The 21,677-nt window shown below is 48.4% G+C and overlaps 1 protein-coding gene across 1 annotated transcript in view; it reads right to left on the reverse strand.

Annotated features, from left to right (window-relative positions):
• Window positions 1-21,677, reverse strand: part of Grb2 (growth factor receptor bound protein 2) — a 60,932-nt gene that overhangs the window by 6,552 nt on the left and 32,703 nt on the right. The window contains exons 3-4 of the mRNA XM_050140291.1: window positions 8,774-8,871; window positions 40-162 (exon numbers count right to left, since the gene is read on the reverse strand). Coding sequence (XP_049996248.1) covers window positions 40-162; window positions 8,774-8,871 — 221 coding nt within the window. The remainder of the gene's footprint in view (window positions 1-39; window positions 163-8,773; window positions 8,872-21,677) is intronic.

The raw sequence follows: 21,677 nt of genomic DNA on the forward strand, positions 1-21,677 counted from the left end.
GGCAGGCTTCTGTGGGCAACTCCAGCAGGAAATACTTACTTGACAGACAGGGAGAAATCCCCAGGGGCACTCTCGCTCTCTCGGATTAGGAAGGCCCCATCATGCCTCTGTTTGCTAAGCATTTCTTCTGCCTTGGCTCTGGGGATTTTGCCAAAAAACCACCTAAGGAAGGAAAGTAAGCCGGTCAACATCTGCTTCTGCACAACGCAATGGGCTGTCCAGCCTCACACGCAAATAAGAGCGCTCTCCTTGTCGGGGGAGGCTGCTCTTCGCCTGCTGGTCTCGGGCCTGCTCTGGAGCAGAGCCTTCCTGAGAGATGCGCTTTCAAGCAGCTTCACCCACTCAAGACCCCGACCACCCTTCAGACTACAAGGAGACCTTTCCAAACACGCCACCTGAAAACCGGTTTCTGAAGCCAAAGCCCTGGCCCCTCACTGACTTTTCAGAAAGGTACCCAAGAAAGCCCTGCCACATGGGACGAAGGACAGGGAGACACAGGCCCTGGGAAGGCCGAGTGCCCGGGGGACCTGGAAGGACTGGAAGGTGGAGGCGAGGAGGCTCGCTCGGTGAGAAAGCAGACTGCCGATAACAGAGGCCAGCACTCCGGATGACTGGCTCAGGGTGGAGGACACACCACTCAGCTCTAGGACACTTCCCCAAAATTCTTAAGGCCTTGAGTTTGATTCTCTGCACTACCTAAGAGCCCAAACAAAAACTAAATCATAGTATCAGGAATTTCAGAGCTGGGCAGTAGTGGTGCACCCCTTTAATCCCAGCACTCAGAGGCAGAGATAGGCAGTTTCTTTCTTTTCTTTTCTTTTCTTCTTTTTTTTTTTTTTTTTGGTTTTGGATTTTCAAGACAGGGTTTCTCTGTGTAAAAATCCTAGCTATCTTAGAACTCACTCTGTAGATCAGGCTGGTGGATTTCTCTTAGTTCAAGGCCAGCCTGTTCCACAGAGCAAGTTTCTCAGGACAGTTAAGGCTATTACACATACACCCCCCCCCCCCTTGAAAAACAAAACCAAAAACAAAACCATCCAAAAACCAAACCAACCAAAAGCAACAACAAACAACAACAACAACAAAAAAACAAAGTTAGAAAAATAAAGGAGATGAGACACCTTTAAAGGGCTTGAGGTCATGACTGCCTGGCTCTTTCAAATGAAAACCATCAGCAATCAGGGCAGAGAGGACTGTGGAGATCTTCAGTATTTCACTGTGTTTCTAAAGGAAGGCTGGCCCGGGGGGCTGTACCAGCCATTATTACACCAGCTAAGACCAACCTTACCTTCTATGGTAACCGGAACTCTGGTCTGCAAATGAAAGCCACACCACCAGAGCCTCAGGCCTCACGCACACTTCACAAGACCTTGGCAACTAAACTACATAAACCTAACTTTCTTCTTCTTTTTTCTTTTCTTTTTCTTTTTTTTTGAGACAGGGTCTCTATAACTTTGGAGTCTGTCCTGGAACTCATTCTGTAGATCAGGTTGACCTCGAACTCAAAGATCTCCCTGCCTCTGCCCCCCATCCCAAGTGACAGGATTAAAGGCGTGCGCCACCACTGCCCGGAAAACCTAACTTTCATGACCATCTTTTAAATTTTTATTTTGCGCTAGAGAAAGAGTTCAGTAGTTAAGAGCACTTCCAGAGGACATGGTTCAGTTTCCAGCACCATTATCATAGCATACACCCACCTGTAACTCTAGTTTCAGGGACACAGGCATAGGCAAACAATCATACATATAAAATAAAGCAAAATAAAGTTACAAGAGTGACTTGTTCTTACTGTCATAGAAAGCTAACTTTTAAAACCATCTTTTAATTTTAAAATTATTGTATACATGCGGAGGTCAGAAGACAACTCTGTGGGGTCAGTTCAGTTATGTCCTTATCTTTTTTGTGGGTTCCAGGGATCAGATATGGCCATCTGGTTTTTGTGGCAAGTGTTCTACCTGCTAAGTCATCTTGCTGTTCTGAGACAGGGTCTCACACGGTGGCTCAGGCTGTCCTGAAGTCTGAACTCTCCCACTCCCATGTAGCTCTCCAAGGGGTGGAGCTGGTGGGGTTTTAAGTGGAAGCCACAAGTACTGAGGATTAGAGGCATTCGGGCTATTCCCCCACCCCCACTGTGCCTCCACAGTTTCTGTGCAGCCTTGGCTGTTCTAGAACTCACTCTATAGACCAGGCTGGCCTCGAACTCACAGAGATCCACTTGCCTCTGCCTCCTGAGTGCTGGGATTAACATCGTGTGCCACCACACCTGGCTATGGCTATCTTATTACTGCCAGATATTTTCAAAACATTCTTCCAGATTAAAACTGAAATTCAGATAGTAGACGCAGGGCTGCTAGGAGGGGCGCCCCCAGACACTGCCTGCATGAATTTAAGTGCACCTAAATCAGTTTGATGTCTTTCTCACTTTGCATGCTCTGATGCCAGGCTGTGGGGATATACCCCTCCCCCTCCTACAAATGCAGAAGAGTGAACCCTTGATGCCTGGGGAACTCCCTAGAACAGACCAGAGAGGAGGAGGCTCTGAGGAGGTAGCCCCCTTCCGCGGCCTCTGGTACTGCGCAGCAGCTTCTGAACGGCCGGGGGGATGCACAGCGACTGCCCTGTCTCCACACTTACTGGGAAGGAGCGCACATTCTCCACAGCCATTCTCCCCGTTCTTGGACCCTAAAATATTGCAACGAAGCACCAACTTCTAAAAAACTTAATTCTCGCTGGGCAGTGGTGGTGCATGCCTTTAATCGGCACTCAGGAAGCAGAGGCAGGAGGATCTCTGTGAGTTTGAGGCCAGCCAGGTCTACAGAGTGAGTTCCAGGACAGGCTTTAAAACTACAGAGAAACCATGTCTTAAAAAACAAAAACAAATAAAAAATCCACACAATTGTATTTAATTCAAAAGTGTTAGTGTTGGACATAACAGCACATGCATGGGAGGTGGAGGCATGAGGCCCAGATTTCAAAGCCAACAGTAGCCACTTAGGAGATTTTGAGGCCAGCCTGGGCTACATGAGATTGATTCTGTCTCAGAATAACAAAACAAAACAGAACAAAACAAAAAATTGTAGAGAACTCAAAGCTGCAAGTACACTTATTTGCTATTCTTTTTAGGCAGGGTCTTGTCGACTAGCTGGTTTCCAACTTCTGATTCTCCTGCCTCAAGCATACTTGGGTTAAAACCTGTGTAGCAGGCCCAACTCTCTAACTGGATTTTTTGTTTGCTTTGTTTTTGTACACAGGCTTTCTCTGTGTAGTCCTGGCTGTCCTCGAACTTAGACATCCATCCGGCTGCCTCTGCCTCCCAAGTGCTGGGATTAAACTGGTGTCCTGCCACTATCACCCAGCTTGGATTTTTTCCCTCCCAAGACAGGCTTTCTCTGTAGCTTTGGAGCCTGTCCTGGAACTAGCTCTTGTAGACCAGGCTGGCCTCGAACTCACAGAGAATCGCCTGCCTCTGCCTCCCGAGTGCTGGGATTAAAGAAAGGTGTGTGCCATCACCGCCTGGCTCAAATTTTTACAAAATAGATGCATCAAGAAATAAGAGGTCAGGTTGAGCGTGGCGATACACAGCTGCAATCTTTCACTGGGAAGGAAGAGGGAGGAGGAATACCGACTGTAACTTCAAGGCTGGTCTCACACTAAAACCCTGTTTCAAAAACTAAAACAGAAGGAAACATTAGTTTGAAACCTATTTCACTGATCAAAAATTTCTTGTATATCTGCTCCTGGTTCAAATACAGAGACGGGGTCTTGAGATGCCACCCAGCAGGAGGAAAAGCACACAGCATCCAGTCATAGCTGCTGTACTTTCCCAGGACATTTGCAGACCCAATAAGCTTCTTCCAAAGAATGACTGCTTGCAGTGCTGAACGCAGAAGCCAGGCCCTGTGCATGCTGGGTCAGTCCCCTCTACCACTGAGCTACCCCGAGACTGATACTTATGTCTAACTGCATGCCTATAGACAAATGTTCTGCCAATCTTTAAAAAGACTGGTCGGTACTGCCCTAGAAATAGCAAGCAAGGAAGCCAAGGGGGAGGACAGATGTATTTTCCAGTGTGTTATTTATAGCACGCAATAGCCCCCGCCCACACGCACTTACTATGGAGCGCGTGTGTGGATCTGCTGGGCACACACAACCTGTCCTGTCGGCCTCCATGTGGACCCAAATGCATCATTAGGTGGCTGATATTCTATCATATAACTGTCCGCTTCCTCTCCAAACAAAGGCGGGGGAGGGGATGGGGACTGGCACATCGCTCTGTGGGGGGGCCACACTAAGCAACAGCCAGTAAAGTCACAGAAGCACTTCACACCAGCAGCTGTCCCCAGCACTACCGCAGACTTGCAGAGAGGCTCTGGAATGTGTTATTCCTTCTGCAGAGCCCAGAGCGGAGGGGCTGACTTTCCTTCAGCCAGCTTACAAGTAGCCCGGAGGATCACATTGATGCTGTCTAGTTAGGGAGTCAAACTGAGCACTGAAGATGTGATCCCAGGGCTCCAGCCATGCTAGCTGAGTGCTCTACCACTGAGCTAATACCCCCTGGCCCTTCATTTTGCTAAATTGCCCAGGCAGGCCCTGAACTCCCAGTGCTCTGCCCCATCCTCAAGAGACCGTAGGTGTGTATGCCTACCGCTCCAAATTCTTACATACAGGGGGAAGGGCAGGGTTCGAGTGGCCCTCCTGGTCAGCGGCAGCTGACTACAGACAGACCTTCCTAAGGAGGGCGGCTCTCTTTATTTCATAATCTCATTCAAAAGGCCGTGCTGCCGGAACAGTCTGAAGGCTGCTGACCACAGCACCGTACTCAGGATGATTTTGTTCCCGATCCAGCAGAACAGTCAGGAAACCACGGCTCTCAGGCTAAATGTGCTCATTTTTATACTGACCCACAACTCAACTGTTCAATTTGAGGCTATCTTGCCACATAAGCCCAGGCTGGCCTTTTCCTTTCTTTAATTTAACTTGTTCGTGTGTGTGTGTGTGTGTGTGTGTGTGTGTGTGTCCCCCCGTCCGTCCGTCCGTGTCCTCACGTACAGGTTCTCTACGCCATGACGCACTTGTCGATGGCAGAGGACAGCCGTCTGACAGCCAGCTCTCTCCTTCCACCTGGGGTCTGGGGTGCTGGAGACACAGGCACTCACCGCCACACTGCCTTCCTCCCTCTACTCTAGAGCTGAGTTCGAGGCAAGCACTCTACCATAAAACCACATGCCTTTACAGTTTTTATTTATTTTTAAAAATTAATGCTTTTATGGTGCTAGGGGTGGAATCTAGGACTCTGTGCATGTAAAGTGAGCCCGGCCCTAGTGGGTCATCAAAGCATAAACTTTAGAGAACCTGGGCATAGTCCAGTGGTAAATGCTTGCCTACTATTCAATTCCCAGAATGGAAGAAAAGGGGAGGGGGGAGGAAAAGAACAGGTGTGTGTGCGTGTGGGTAGAGATGGCTAGGTGCTTAAAAACACAACTCTCTTTTAGAGGACCTGGGTTCAGTTCCTAGCACCCACATTAGTGGTTCACAACCACCTATAACTCCAGTTCCAGAAGATCTGGAACCCCTTTCTGATGTCTGTAGGCTCACGCACATACATACACTCAAACAGACACAGAAACACGTACTATTTATTTATTTATTTATTTTGAAAGAAAGCAGGACAGGTGCGTGCCAGCACACACCTGCAATACAAACACTTGGAAGGCAAGGGCAGACTGATCAGAGTCAGCTTGGTCAACAAAGGGAGCTCAGGCCGGTCAGAGCCACATGGTAAGGAGGCCCTGACTCAAAAAGAAAGACTAAAATCTAAAACTTTCCCTATCCAGCCCTTTACAAAGTGTGTACTAGTCTTCTGTTTTTTCTCTTTTTTATTTAAGAACTTTTATTTTGCATCATAGGTGTTTTGCCTGCATGTATGTCTGAGCACCACATGTGGGCCTAGTATCTGCTGACCTTGAGTCCCCTGGAACTTAAGTTACCATGGCTGTGAACCATGATGTTGGTGCTGGGAATCAAACCCAGATTCGACGGAAGAGCCGTCGGTGGTCTTAACCACTGAGCCATCTCTCCAGCCCCTCTTTTTTTTTTCCTATCTTCTTTTCTTCTCTCTCTTTTTTTTAAAAAAAAGACAGGGCCTCACTATGTGGCCCTGACTAACCTGGACCCTAACACTGCGGGCCTGCTCTGAGCTCCCAGGATCTTCCTGCCCTTGTCTAAAGTGCCGGGACTAAAGCTGTGCACTACCATGTCAGCACTAACACCCCTTGATTGAGGGTTTGCTCTGAGCACAGATGAAGGAAAGCGAAATGCGGAGACTACTTGGCTTACGTGGGCGAGACTCAGAGGCTGTGTGATCTGATCCACGGGGTCTTCCCCACTGCTTGGTGCTTATCCAGTATGTGCCCACCCGTGGGACTATAAAAAGCCCACACAACTTCCTGAAGCAAAACCAAGACTAAAAGGCTATAAGAAATGGCCGGGCATGGTGGTACACCTTTAATCCTAGCACTTGGGAAGCAGAGGCAGGTGGAGCTCTGTGAGTTTGAGGCCAGCCTGGTCTACACAGAGAAATCCTGTCTCAAAAAAACCAAACCAGACCAAAACCAAAACCAAAAGCAAGGTACAAGTGACAGTGGACTATGACTATAAAATCAGAAGCCCAGCCTAATTTCCCAAGGAACCTAAAATCTTTTGGATAGAAACCAAACTTACATACTTGCCTAAGAAAAAAAGCAAATACACACACACACAACCTTTTTTCATCTTGTAATCGCCCCATGGAATATCTAAACAACATTAGGAGGTGCCCGGCAGTTTCCTTGAGGCGTTCCTATTTTTCCTGGTAGCAACAACATCCTCCGTGAATCACCTGCAGGCAATCAAACTCTGCTTCTCCCGGCTAATGCTGCCTGGACACGGAGCTTCCCCAGGACAGTGTGGGATTTTATCAGGGGCTGGGTTAACTGAAGCCCATACCTTCTCATTACCTTGTAGCAGGGCCACACAACAGCTATGTAAAACTCACTGGCCAAGGCATGAACTAATCTGACAGATTTGTGGGGAGCGGGGGGGGGGGGGGGCAATTCAGAATAAGAAGAAGAAAAAAAAAATCACCTTTTGGGATGAGACTCAGGATTTGGGCCATCGTGGCATCTGGCCCAGTTACTATCAGTTGCCAGCAAGAACCACCTGTGTGGGGACAAGCTGGCACATGGCTCCGTGCTTCCCTTCCTTCCCCCTTTTTCACCATGAAGCCTTTCCGGTGAGCGCTACATTCAGAAGTTGCTAGCACTGGAGCAGAAACACCAGGAGCTCTCACTATTTGTAGAATAAAAAGAATGAGAAGGGCGACCCTTCTGCTCCGTGACACCGGTAAGAGAGTAAGAGGCTCCAGCATCTGCGCACGTCTGAAGCAACACAGTGTGATCTCTGCTTCAGGGCTTGGGGGAGAAAAGGGACCACGGTCTACGAGAGTGATCACAGTAAGAACACCACTGGACCGCTCAAGGTGGAGCAGGGCCCCCACCAGTCTGACACTTAGCATTAGGCAACAGAAGCCCCAGCAACACTGCCGTCCAAGAGCCTGGGCTCCTCTGACTCAGGAGGTGTACAAATAAGTAAGTGCTCTGAGGGCGGCTTGCACTGACCCATCCACTCTGCTGCACATGGGCATAAGGAAGACCGGCAGGGGAGGGGCTTCAGAGAAAACTCAAGAGGAGGGAAGGAGTTGGGGACATCAGGGCTCAGTGCTCCTGCAGCCTGGAGGAGAACCTAGCTCCTTCCCTCCAAAAGCGGAAACTTTGGATGGAAAAGTAACACTTAGGAACAGCCAAATGCTGAATGAACACACTATTCTATGGGTCATCAAATGCACCGGCACAAAACCGTGGTAAGAACTCTAGAACGCTGTTTGAAACTCAAAGCATATGAAATCACAAAATGCATTAGGCCCCAAAGGTCTCAATGAGAAAGAATTAGGAACTTATTTAAAAAAAAGAAAGAAAGAAAGAAAGCAAGCTTGCCTCTCAGAGATTCCAGACACCAGCTTTACCTCATCATTACATGCTAGTGTTAATAAGAAAACTCACAGAGCTCGGGCTCGGACCACCCCTGTGCAGAGCTTTTTGGTTGGTTTCCTAAGACAGGGCCTTGGTAGGTACAGGCTGACTCTGAAATCCCCATGTAACCCAGTCTCACTCTGAAATCTCTGTAGCTCAGGCTGGCCTTGGGCTTACAAGTTTCTTGCTTCCACCTTCCAAGTGCTGGGATCACAGACATGTACTACCATGTCTGGCTAATGGTCTTTATTTTCTTTGTATTTTTAGTTTTTGAAATATTGTCTCACCATGCATCTCTGGTGGGTCATGAACTGGCTGTGACCCACCTACCTGCCTTTCAAAGGCTGGGATCCTAGGTATGCACCAAGACACCTGACTGTGGACTCCATTTTAAACTTAACAACAGTACCTGGTAGCCTGACATGGTGGTGCATGCTTGTCACCCCAGAACTTTGGGTAGCCGAGGAAGGATATACACGTGGTGTGACCGTACAAACCAAACCAACCCAGGGACAATGGCACACACCTGTTAAGTTCAGAACTAGGGAGACAGAGGCAGGTGGGTCTCCGTGAGGTCAGCCTGGTTATAGAGCAGCCGAGGCTACATTGAGACCATCCCTGCTCCACCCTCAATAATCCAAATCAGAACAAGTACTTGGGAAAGAGGGCGAGCATCCTGCTTAGGAGAGCCATGGAGCCCAACTTACGGATGCGGTTTCATTTCTATGTAGTTCTTGGGGATGAAGCCGTCCTTCCCGTTGAGCTCTGCCTTATACCAGTTCTGATCGCACTCTTCATTCAAAACCTGAAAAATAAAGACGGGAAAAGTCAACCACTATTGTAAGGGCAGCCACAGACGGTCATGTCTCCTAGGGTCGCAGGAAGGTTACTTGGGTATCAGAATTCTTTTAATTTCCACAGCCAGCATTATATGTTAAACTATAAAGGTCAGAGAAAAAGAAACTCTGGGCAGTAAAAGTTCAGGCTTCTTTTTCTTTTCTTTTTTTCCCTAAAAGATTTATTTATTTATTATGTATACAGTATTCTCGGTATTCTGTCTGCATGTGTGCCTGTAGGTCAGAAGAGAGCAGCAGATACCATTACAGATGGTTGTGAGCCACCATGTGGCTGCTGGGAATTGAACTCAGGACCTCTGGAAGAGCAGGCAGTGCTTCTCCCCCCCCCCCCCAAGACAGGGTTTCTCTGTGGTTTTGGAGCCTATCCTGGAACTAGCTCTTGTAGACCAGGCTGGTCTCGAACTCAAAGAGATCCGCCTGCCTCTGCCTCCCAAGTGCTGGGATTATAGGCGCAGCCCGGCGCAGGCAGTGCTCTTAACCACTGAGCCATCTCTCCAGCCCCCAGGCTTCTTTTTCAACATCTAGAATTAAACCCTCAGTGGGAAGGCAGAAGGAATGGTGGAATAGATCTATGTTTTCTTAAGGAGGGTTCTCTAGGAGACAGAGGCACTGGCGCCAATGAGCACAGGAACCCGGCCTGACAGACTGAACAAGGTTGCAGTGTGGAAGAAAAAAGTAAGTGCGGAGAAATTCTTGTGTTCTCTGCAAGCCAACTGCCAAACTCCCAAGGCAGTTCCCAAGGCCCCGCTACGAGTCCCCGGCCAAGCAGCTCACTGGTCACTGTATAGGAACCGTGCTAATGTCGGGCAGGAAAACCTGACAATGCTGTGTTCAGGTCAGGCAGTCTAGGAAGCAGACCAACCAACACTTCAGGTCCAAGACTCAGAGCAAATTCTAGACCTTCAACCAAAGGCAGAGGGCAGTGGGCATAAATAACGAAAACAGTTTCTTCTAGCCTAGGTTAGGCTTGAGCTTGGTGGCTGGGAATGATCTTGAATTTCTGATCCCGCTGCCTCCCCCTCCGAAGTGCTAGGATCACAGGCATGTTTGTGGGTTGTTTGGTTGGTTTTGAGATTGGGTCTCACCTTGTTGATCAGACTGACTAGAACTCACTATGTAACAACTTCAGACTTGTCAGAACTCCCAATCCTCCTGCTTCCCAATTCTAGGATTACAGGTGTGTACCACCATGCCTGGTTTAAGGTTGGTATTAAGAATGAAGATGCAAGCCGGGCTATGGTGGCGCACGCCTTTAATCCCAGCACTCCGGAGGCGGAGGCAGAGGCAGGCGGATTTCTGTGAGTTTGAGACCAGCCTGGTCTACAGAGCTAGTTCCAGGACAGGCTCCAAAGCCACAGAGAAATCCTGTCTCAAACCCCCCCCCCCAAAAAAAGAAGAATGAAAATGCAGAAGACATGTGGTGGCCTCCACCTTGAATGTCAGCAATCAGAGCAGAAGTAAGAGGTTCGCTGAAAGCTTTGAGGACTACAGGGGTACGCAGTAGGACCTGTCTCTGAAAGAAAGGATGGAGGAAGAGAAAATACTGAAGTGAGCTCAACCTCATAATGGGGGCAAAGGAAATGCTGACTGCTACGGCGGTGGTCAGTTGACACTGGACAATGAACTTCTAAAGGGAAGTTGGTAACGTTTGTTTTTTAAACAAAGTGACTTTGAGACTGAACATCAGCCACATTAGAAATCCGAGAGCTCTGGCATGTCGGATATTTGCATGTTGACATTCTAAAGTGACACAACACATCCAAAGGGGCAACAACCTGTCAGCTGCAACCGAGATCATAACATCTCAACAAAGATGTCACAGAGCTCCGTCATGCTGCTGCCTGTCTGTCATGCTGGCCAGCCTCTAGCTACAGGTGACAGTCACTGTCTTTAGGTGTATGTATATAAATATCAATGAGGGTCAGGTGTGGTGGCACATGCATTTAGTTCCAGCACTCAGGAGGCAGAGGCTGGCAGATCGCTATAAGTTTGAGACCAACCTGGTTTATATAGAGTTCCAGGTCAGTCAGGGCTACATAGTGACACTGTCCCAAAACAACAAAACAAAAGTCAACAGGGCCAAGTCTACAAAAGCTAATAAAGAAACAGTAAGCACTCAACTTAATGAGACCACCTCCAATTCCCAAGAGGCTCATATACCCAGAGTGCAGGAAGGATGGATTTCTATTTGTTTTGTTTTTATGAGATGGGGTTTATAGCTGGCCTTGGACTGTGAACCTCAGGCTGGTCTAAGACTAAGGGCAATCTTTAGTTTCAGTCTCCCGTATGCTGGAATTAGAGGCATAAAGTACCACACCAAATTTAAAACTTGCTTTTCTTTTATTGTTTTTTTCCCCCTCAAACAAACACCTATGGGCTGGCAAGCTGACCCAATGGGTGACTGATTACTATGCAAGCCTGACGAGTGGGAGCCCAGAACCCAAGGCAGATCTCTGTGAGTTCCAGGACAGCCAGGTCTGTCTCAAAAACAAAACAGAGCAAGGAGCAGGGGCTGGACAGGAGGCGCAGAGCACTTGCTTCTCTTGCATAGAACCCAGGTTTGACTCCCAGCATCCACACTGGGCAGATCACATACGGGAGTAACTCCAGCTCCAGGGAATCTCATGTTCTCTTCTGGCCTCCAAGAGCATTTGCATATGTGTGGAACATGCACATACACACGGGCACACACGGAGTCTTTGAGAATCACTCACACTTTACTGAAGACCTGGACGAATCACGATGCAGGACACACATAATTTAAAGTCTTCATAAGCAAGCACTGACCTGTGCATGCCAGCAAAGGCATTCATTCTGTTGCTCACACAGGCACACCAAGGGCAGGGGATTGGGAATAAGAGGCAGTGCCCATCTTTGAGGCACAGAGCTCTCACCAGCCCACTAAGACAGGCTCTGCTTTTTTTAAGTTGCTTAAGGCCAGTACTCTTATCCACCAAAAATAAGGGCTTCAAGAAAAATGTGGCCTCACAAGCATCTTGTGAACAATGACCCTCTGGTGATGACAAAGCAGTCAGCAAGCTTGGGCAAGAGCTGCTGGGGCGCACCACACACGCTCTGAATTCGTGCAAAGCAGATGAGCTAGGCTGACAAGACACTGGCTGTGACCTACTTATGCAACAGAAGAGAGTAAGAGACTCATTTAACAATGGCCAATTAGACTGCACCCAGCAGCCCTGTAGAAAACAAACATCATTACATGCCAAGGAGTGCCAGAAGCTGCAAGTTCTCACTGCCATCTTTCCCAAGACAGAGACCAGTACCCCTAAGTATTGCTCTACTGTGCATGAGATAAAGGGAACTCCATGTGTGGAGACCGTTTACAGCCATGGTTTTCTACAGCAAACATCACCTCAAGGTGTTATTACAGCTTTGTCTCCCAGATGGCAGGGAAATATGACGCTTGGCACATGAATGGCTACAATTTCGGTTATCTGGGAAAGCCAGGCAGCCACGATGCTACTCTGTGTCTATGCTCTAGATTTAAGAACAGGCTGGCCATGCTGGGGGCGAGCAGAGGAGTGTCACCTGATGTCACCCGCGGGACGGAGGTGAGGGCTGCCCGCTCTGCACATGCAACAGCTGTCACAAGGAAGCTCGCACCGGAATAACATAACTCCAAAATCAACTTTTTGGGGCCGGAAAGATGACTCAGTGCTGGCTGTTCTTCCAGAGGACCTGTGTTCAATCCCCAGCACCCACATGGATGCTCACAAGCACCTGTAATTCTAGTTCTAGGGATCCAGTGTCCTCTTCTGAAGTCTGCTCTCACCAGGGATACATGCAGGCAAAACACTCATCAACCACGAGAGCAAGAGCTCATTAAAAAAGTGTGTCTATGTGCACATATGTGCACTTAAGGGAAGGTGCTGGATCCTCTGGAGCTGAAATTACAGGCAGTTGTGAGTTGCCCAATGTGGGTGCTGTGAATCAAAGCCGGGTCCTCTGAAAGAGCAACACACACATGCTCTTAGCTGCTGAGCTATCTCTCTAGCCCACCAAACTAACGTGTGTGTGTGTTTTTCTACATAGTCCTGGTTGCCTGGAACTCATTACATAGACTAGGTTGGCCTTGAAAAAGGCATGTACCACCATGCCCAGCTCCAAATTAATTTTCTTTTTTGTACTAGTTCTGTACACCAGGCTGCCTCGAACTCAACAGAGATCTCCTGTCCTCTGTCTCCTGAGTTCTGGGATTAATGGCATGTGCCACTACTGCCTGTCCCCTAAATTAACTTTTTTTGTCTAAAAGTTTGAACAAACAAACGAGCAAAGGCTACAAAAGTGAGTATGAGTTTAAAGTAGAGGGGAGGGTAACCCAGGGCACCTAGAGAGCCTGCTTCTAGCAGACAGCCCTCACAGGAGTTCAGGGCTTGTTCTGAGCTGGGAATGAGGAAGCTGTTTCTCCCCGCCCTCTTCCTGCAGAAGGCACTTAGAGATTGCTCATCTGTCACCTCCTCTCAACAGGTGACCTAACCAACCCACATTCAGCTCCACTTTGAGTATTCCAAGGAATCTCCAGCCAGCACCCCAGCTGCACTTCTGTCTGGCCCTTCTACTTTGAGCTATGACTCAGGAGCTAACAACCCCCGTCCCTCCACACACACTAGCGCTTTGGTTCAACGGAAACCAACTGATCAAGAGACGAGACTGTAAAAGGAAGGAGAGCCAGTTTCAGTGAAGGGCTCTTCCCCCTCCCTGTACAGAGACTGAAACTGTCAGCCCAGAGAGAAGGGGGGGAGGGCACACGGTGGGGACGCCGTGGTGGGACACAAGCCGTGGTGGACTTGTGTGTGTCCTCTCCTGGTGCTGCTTATTCACGCGTGCTGCTTGTAGAAATTCACTTATGACACAAGAATTTTGCTGTGTATCAAACCTCAATCAAAAGTTAGAACTGGTCGGACAGTGGTGGCGCACACTTTTAATCCCAGCCCCTGGGAGGCAGAGAGGCAGGCAGATCTCTGTGAGTTCGAGCCCAGCCTGGCCTACAGAGTTTCAGGACACTCAGGGCTGTTACACAGAGAAACTCTTGTCTCGAAAAACCAAACAAACAAACAAAAAAGTTAGAGCTGAGTCAGCAAGATGGCTCAGTGCATAAAGACACTTGTAGCCACCAAGCCTTGACCTGAGTTCTAGCCTTAGGACCCAATGGTGGAGAGAAAGAACTCTCATGGGTGGTACCCAGATGCCCACCCAATAAAAAGATAAATAGAAAATTTGTTCAAAGAAAAAATTATCCAAAATCTCACCAACCTATGAAACACTCTCTGTAAGATCACTTGTGTATTGAGTGACATTTTTAAAGCTCTTTTTTTTGGCAGAAATTTAACATCAGAAGTTCAGTCCAGGTATTGACAATCCAACCAATTAAGCACCCTCAACAGAACACTACTGAAATACTACCATGACATCTAGAGACACTTAATGTGAGTGTGTGTTCACACACAGGCATGCGGAGGCCAGGAGGGAATTAGTGTCTTCCTCTATCATCTGTCTCCTTACTCCTTTAAGACAGGGTCTCTCACTGAATCGGAAGTGTACTATCTCGGCCAGGCTGCCTGGCAGGACAGCAAGCCCCAAGTCACCTTATTGTTGCCAGTGACCAGTGCTGGGGTTACAGGCACACATGGCAATGCCTAATCTTTTGTGTGGGTGCTAGGGATTTGAACTCTGGTCCTAGAGCTTGTATAACAAGTGTTCTGACCCACTGAGCCATCTCCCCAGCCTCATGTCTCACATACTTTCAACAGAACAAAACAAACACGCCTTTTTTTTAAACCCTTAAAAGCAAACTCTACTGGCCTCTCACGAGGGTAAAAGTCCTGAGAGCTATTTAAAGTAGTTCCTTCCAGTTGCTGTCACTTATTACACAGAAATGACGGGGCCGCTCACCAGCCTGTTGCCTGCCCGGGTACTGACTCAGTTCTGAGCCACACTGACTCACCCAGCACTTTGAGCAAGTGCCTCGCAATCACCACATCCATCTGTTGCAGGTTTTGCTCAGCATGAGAAACATCTTTGCTAAGCTGCCTGTCATCCTAGGTGCCAAGCCATGAAAAACACCCACATTGCAGATGAGCCATTACGAACCTATTTTTCCTTTCCTCTTTACCGTTCTTTTTTTCTGGAGACAGTCTTGCTACGTACCGTACATAGGCTCTGAACTCCAGGTCCTGCTGCCTCTTCCCCAGGTGCTGGGATTAAAGGCGCAGGCGGAATCCACAACACCTTGGCTCACTGTGAAGCGACAGACAGAAATGAATTTAGGGATACCGGGTAAGAAAGGTTCCGGGTTCCACAGAAGCCTCCATCTGCTCACTAAATGCACAAAGGTCATCAGCTCTAGTCTGTCCTGCAGGGTTCTCTCCACTCTGACTGGCTCAGGACAGCTGCTATCAGGCCACAACTCAGTGAGAAGGTGCTGAGCCACTTCCCAGTCAAGCCAGGCACCTTAGGAAATTAAAAAACAACAACAAAAACCTATTCTGATCTTGATATTGATAAAACTGTATGTAACTACAGAGGGTTTTCTCCCCAAACTACGTTGTTTTATTAAACATTTTTTTTTCCTTTTGGTTTTTCGAGACAGGGTTTCTCTGTAGCTTTGGTGCCTGTCCTGGAACTAGCTCTTGTAGACCAGGCTGGCCTCGAACTCCCAGAGATCCACCTGCCTCTGCCTCCCGATTGCTGGGATTAAAGGTGTGCGCCACCACCGCCTGGCTTATTAGACAATTCTTAAAAACCTATTCACTGAAATAGGCAATTACGCAATGGTGTCAAATAACAAAGAAAAGAGGGAGGAAATCTGCTCCTCAGGTCCTACTGGTAGAAAGCATTCTTCAGACTCTTCTCCGATGGTTACCTCCTAAGCAGCACATTTAGTTTGGTTCGGTCCAGCAAGGCCCACCAATGCCCAGCAATGGCACTACGGTGCAAGCCTGGACTGCTTGAGGTCAATCTATTTACTATTTCAAACCAATTCAGATAATGTTGATTTTCTGCTTTAAAAACAAAACAAAACTGAAAAACAGAAACCTTACACAGAAGACTATCTTCTGAGTCCAGATTATTCTTTGCCTGGCGTGGTGATTTGAGTAAGAGTGCTCCAGAGCTGGAGGGGTGGAGTGGGAGTGTTGAGTTCCAGGACACCCAGAATGTCTCATCTACCACTACTCTGTGTATATTGGCAGGCTTTGGCCTCTCCAAACTAACCTGCCAGTGTCCCGAAGCTAGCTCAACACCCCATGCTCAACTGGGCTCCTCTCAAATGGCACGAGGTGTATGCCGAGGCAGTGACTCATCCATGGGCTTTGTTCTGAGTGATGCCCACAGCACAGCACAGCAGAGCAAGCAGCACCTCTGGATTACCAAGAAAACCAGTGCATACTCACTAACTGACAAAAACCAAGAAACACTATTCTAGGGGATGGGGTGGAGGGATTCTGAGGTGGAGTCTTGCTATGTAGCACAGATTGGCCCTGAATTCACAGTGATTTTCCTATCTCATTCTCCCAAGGATGCGGACACCGGGCTATGGGAACCACGATGGCCAGCAGAACTACTTCAGGTCTTAGGAAAAAGATAGAACACCCTGAATCTGCTCAAAAGAAAGAGAGGCAAAATAAAGAAACAGAATTAGGTAATCAGCTGCCTGTAACTCCCAAACGGGCAAGGTGTACCTCCAGATGGGAGGACATAAGGCTGCTGTATGCACTGCTCTAAGACACAGGTTTCAGAATGGAGCTGTGAGCACAGGTGGGTTGTGTGGCCATGATGTGGATAAGGGAGGCAAGGCTTTGCCTGGTTTAGGAAAGAGGAAGTGTGTTGGTTTCTACCAGAGTTCTAATCCCACTTCCATCATGGGGCAGGATGCTTCCTGGAAACAGGAAGATGCCATCTTCTTCCTGCATGTGCACAGCTGGGCAAGCGGTCCACCCAGTGGGGTGCTGCACGCCCACTCCATGAAGCTTTATTTTACATCCACGCTTCCTCCAGCAACATTTCCAACAATGGTCTGGGAGACCTTGGAGCTTGTTATTTTTCACTGGAGTGCAACTGATATAGAGGCAAACATGCTCCCCGCACCCAGAAGTCATCGCATTACCAGCCAGGACCACACTGGCATCTTTGAGATGCAAGAACACCTTAAGAAGTTCAAAGATAGCTAGGAGGTGGTGGCATATGTCTTAAATCCCAGCACTCAGGAGACAGAGGCAGGTGGATCTCTGTGAGTTCGAGGCCAGCTTGGTCTACACAGCAAATTCCAGGACAGCCAGGACTACACAGAGAAACCCTGTCTTGAAAAATCAATGGCAACAAACAAACACCCCAAAACAAAATCAAAAAGAAATTTGAAGATATCAGAACTTGAATAATTAAGAAGAGTGACCATCATTACAAGAAGATCACTGAGAAAGGTGGGTACCAGGCCCTGCTCTGGGCCACTGTATCACCCAGCGTGCTGATTATCAACTTCATACCAGACAGAAGGGAGAAGTGGGGGTTTGAACATGAGGCCTCCCTTTTCTCAGGTTCTTGCTGCAGGTAGTAGAGAAAGAAAAGATGGTGTGTGTGTGTGTGTGTGTGTGTGTGTGTGTGTGGTGTGAGGTGTATATGTGGTGTGTATGTGTGTGGTGTGTTGTAGTATGTATGTGTGGTGTGTGTGTTGGGTTAGGCACTAACAACACACTCTTGTCATCAGTATACTATGCCCTTTAACTCTGAGCTATGTGGGCTGGTTTCTGTGTTATTCTTGGTGGCTACCCTCTGCTGATTTTATATAAAGAAATGTAAGAAAGACTTAGGCCCTTCTCCCCCAAGAGTGCCTTTTTGAAGTGACCTGTCTCGGGCAGACCAGGGGCCTCTCTTTTATAGCTGCTGAGCAGAGACCCTGCTGACCTGTTATCCAGGTATCATTAAAATAAACCTAACAGGATGGGCGGAAAGGTCACCAATCACAGTCTTTCTTTCTCTAAGACAGTTTAGTACTCAAAACTAAACTGCTACGCCCCCCCTCAGTTCCTCCTGGTTCAGTTGTCACTTAGAAAGGCTGCTGCTGGTCCTTGACCAAACAGGAAAATGGTTCGCATTTACGTGATGTTAGTCCACGCAGACAAATCTGCAGACAACAAAACCCAAATGCACAGATAATTAACACAGGAGACTTTTTACAAAGGGGCACCCGGGCAGTGGTGGCGCACGCCTTCAATCCCAGGACTCAGAGGCAGAGGCAGGTGGATCGCTGAATTCAGAGCAAGTGCCAGGACAGGCTCCAAAACTAGAGAGAAACCCTGTCTCGAAAAACCATACACACACACACACACACACACACACACACACACACACAAACATTAGAAACACCCAGGGACTGGGGCATGCTCAATCCCCAGCACTGAAAGAGTCTGACAGTCAACCCTTACCACTGCTTATACTAGAGGACTTCAATGCGACCACAGTCCCACTCCAGACCTAGGAGAACTGATATAAGGGACACCGTCCAGGATTCTAGAGTCAGACAAACCTCAGCTGCACCAGGTAGGATAGGTGCACTAACAGGTACCACGGCTGGGGTTAAACACACCAAGGAAGATCATTCACCCTGGCCTAAGAGATGAGGAGGAGCCTGGCGGTGGTGGTGGTGGTGGTGGTGGTGCACGCCTTTAATCCCAGCACTCGGGGGAGGCAGAGGCAGGCGGATCTCTGTGAGTTTGAGGCCATCCTGGTCTACAAGAGCTAGTTCCAGGACAGGAACCAAAAAGCTACGGAGAAACACTGTCTCGAAAAAAAAAAAAAAATAAAGAGAGAGAGATATAAAGAGGAAAACTGGAGGGGCCTGGACTATTTCTGTTCGTACCTTCAGCTCCGCTGGGCCCAGGCAAAGCTGCTGAGTGGAAGGAATGTGCAGACTCCTCAGCTTGCTGTCAAGCAAGTGTGGGACAGGGGTTCTCGTGGCCAAACTTAGCAGTCACTCACCAGAACACAGGAAAGTTTCCCTAACAAATGGTATCAGAACTCCCTAGCTGATGAAACGACCAATAAGCTACAGCTAACTCTTTAACAGCTGTCTGTCTGTCTGTCTGTCTAAAACAAGGGCTCTCTATGTATGCAGACCTGGCTGTCCTGAAACTAGCTCTTTAGACCAGGCTGGCTTTGAACTAATAGGGATCCATCTGCTCTGCCTCCCCAATGCTGGGATTAAAGGTGTGCGCCAACATGCCTAGCTTTTAATGCGAATTTTTAAGCTACTGTTCCTTTTCATCTTGCTCCCAACCACAAGGCTTTTCATCTTATGCAAAACACAAAACAACACAACACTGAGGTAGGGCGAGCAAGCTACATTTTCTGATCTTGACAACCAGCTCTGTTCTTCTCAAGATCTACTCACTTCCCCCCCTGCAGAGCCCTCCCTCCCAGTTAATAAGGCCTTGAGATCCTGGTGAGTCTTACAGCAGGAACTCCATGGGGTCTTTAAGCCCAGACAGCCACCATTCTCAACAACAAAGGATAGAAGAAGCTGTAGACCCCAGGCTAGCCTGGGCTACTGCCAAATTAGTGTAGGTTTACTGTGAGTGCAAGCTAAACAAAGAGGGCCGCGGGGGGGGGGGGGGGGGGGGGGGGGGGGGGGGGGGGGGGGGGGGGGTGCCCTCGCGCAGGGTGGAGGTGAATGGAGACAGCTAACAGGGAGCAAGGACACTCAGTACGTGTGTGGGTCAAGGGTAAGTTAAGCATGGGGCTGTGAAGCAAAAACCTCTAGAAGACAGGGCTGTCAAAAGCATTTGTGAGCTGACCAACAGGACAAATGAATGCGTTCAAACCTGAAAACCACTGTACTGTAAGTCACCCAGGAAGGACATTAGCCCTGCTTCCTCAAACACTGCTTCAGCTGTGAGAGGAACAGGTGGGCACTACGGTCACAAACCAAGGGAGAAGACAGTGGGCAAGGCTGGGGGGCAGTACGGGGGAGCGCACTTGACAGAGGGAGAATAAAAAAGGCGTGGGGAGGTGGCTTCCCTCTCGGCTACTGCCTTTTTCTGGAAAATGTTTTATAAAAACTGACATGGTGCCGGGTGGTGGTGGCACTCGCCTTTAATCCCAGCACTCGAGAGGCAGGCGGATCTCTGGGAGTTCGAGGCCAGCCTGGTCTACAAGAGCTAGTTCCAGGACAGGAACCAAAAAGCTACAGAGAAACCCTGTCTCGAAAATCCAAAAAAAAAAAAAAAAACCCACTGACATGGTGGCCCATGCATTTACAATCCCAGTACTTGAGAGGCAGGGGCAGGAGGATCTCTGTGAGATCCAGGGAGCCAGGACGGACTCATAGGAGATGCTATCTCAAAGAAAGAGAACCAAAACAACAAGGAAGCTTGCTCTAGTCACCAGGCAAGCTTTCCCTTCTGAGTACACCATGAATGAAGAGCAGACAGGCCGCTGAGACGGCAAAGGCACGTCAGCAGAGGCATCTGCCTCCCCGGTGATGACCTGTGTGTGATCCCAGAACCCCCACACCAGCAGGCTGTCTTCTGACTTACACACGCACAATAAGTCTAATTATTATACACTTACAAAATATCTAAGTGTAGACAAAAAATATCTATCTGCTGGGGCGGGAGAACCTGAGGTTGGTATTTAAATAAATGAAAAAAAATTATTTAAATAAAAAAATAAATGTATCTATCTTTCTTTCTCTACAAATAAGCAGGTGGCAATCCTCTTTGTCTGTCTTTTTGTGCCCTGGGTCTATATGGGCCACAAACAGGCTCCCCTACTCCAGGTCCCAAGTGTTGGCAAACAGTGCAGAGGCCTGAAGTGGGGCCAGGGGCCAGTGTCAGTATCTCATCTCTTGGCTCCTTCCCTAGAGTGTCTGTGTCCAGAATTGCCCCCCTCCCCAGTGGAGGTGGAAGTCTTCCCCTCCTTTGGGTTGGGTGACTTTTCCAGATTCCCCCTCCACACCCGGCAGTACTCTCAGGCATCTCCTTCTAGAACACAGCATCTTCTAGAAGGCGCTAGGGAACTACTGAACTACTGTATGGAGTGAATGGAGCGGCGTGTACTCCACTTCTAGAGGAAAACTATAAAAGAAACGTTAGCAGGTCCCAATCCCTGAGATAGAGTCTTTCTCTATTCCCCAGACTGGCCCTGAACTCCTAGACCTAAGCTGTCCTCAGGCCTCCTCTTCAGAGCTGAGATTCTCAAGTAGCTACCATATCCTACCTTAAACTTCACAGTAAGCAGAAAACTGCTGTTTGGGTGGGGGAACAACAGAGACAGCTAGGCACGGGGGCTCCCTGGGTGAGGAGACGGGAGGACAGTCTGGGCAGCCTGCTCAGAGGGAGACACCACCTTTCTTCTCCGGTCCCCTTTGTGTTCAGGGCAGGCAAGCACTGTATCACTGCTATTTTTTCCAGCCCCAAGATCCTGCCTCTTAAAAAGATGAGCTGGTAAGTGGGTGTGGGTGCAAAGACCTGGAGAGTGTAGCCCGGTCACTACTGGACTGCCATAATGAATTACATTGGCCATCTCCTTTGAACTGCACTTAGTTAATGTTTATTGTCTGACACACTGAAGGACTTTGTTTAGGATGCTGAAATGGGAATGAGGGAAGTAAGGACAGTCTTCACCCTCGGAAGTATCTACGAACAAGAGAATAAAAAATGAGAAGCGAATCGCTGAATGTGAGTTGAACATGAATTCACATTAATGTTTCCAATCAGCTACATGATTGCTGTGGAAAGCTCAT

The sequence above is a fragment of the Alexandromys fortis genome, unplaced genomic scaffold, assembly GCF_014885135.2.
Source record: "Alexandromys fortis isolate MF-2015 unplaced genomic scaffold, M_Fortis_MF-2015_v1.1 scaffold_39, whole genome shotgun sequence".
In the NCBI taxonomy this organism is placed as follows: Eukaryota; Metazoa; Chordata; class Mammalia; order Rodentia; family Cricetidae; genus Alexandromys; species Alexandromys fortis.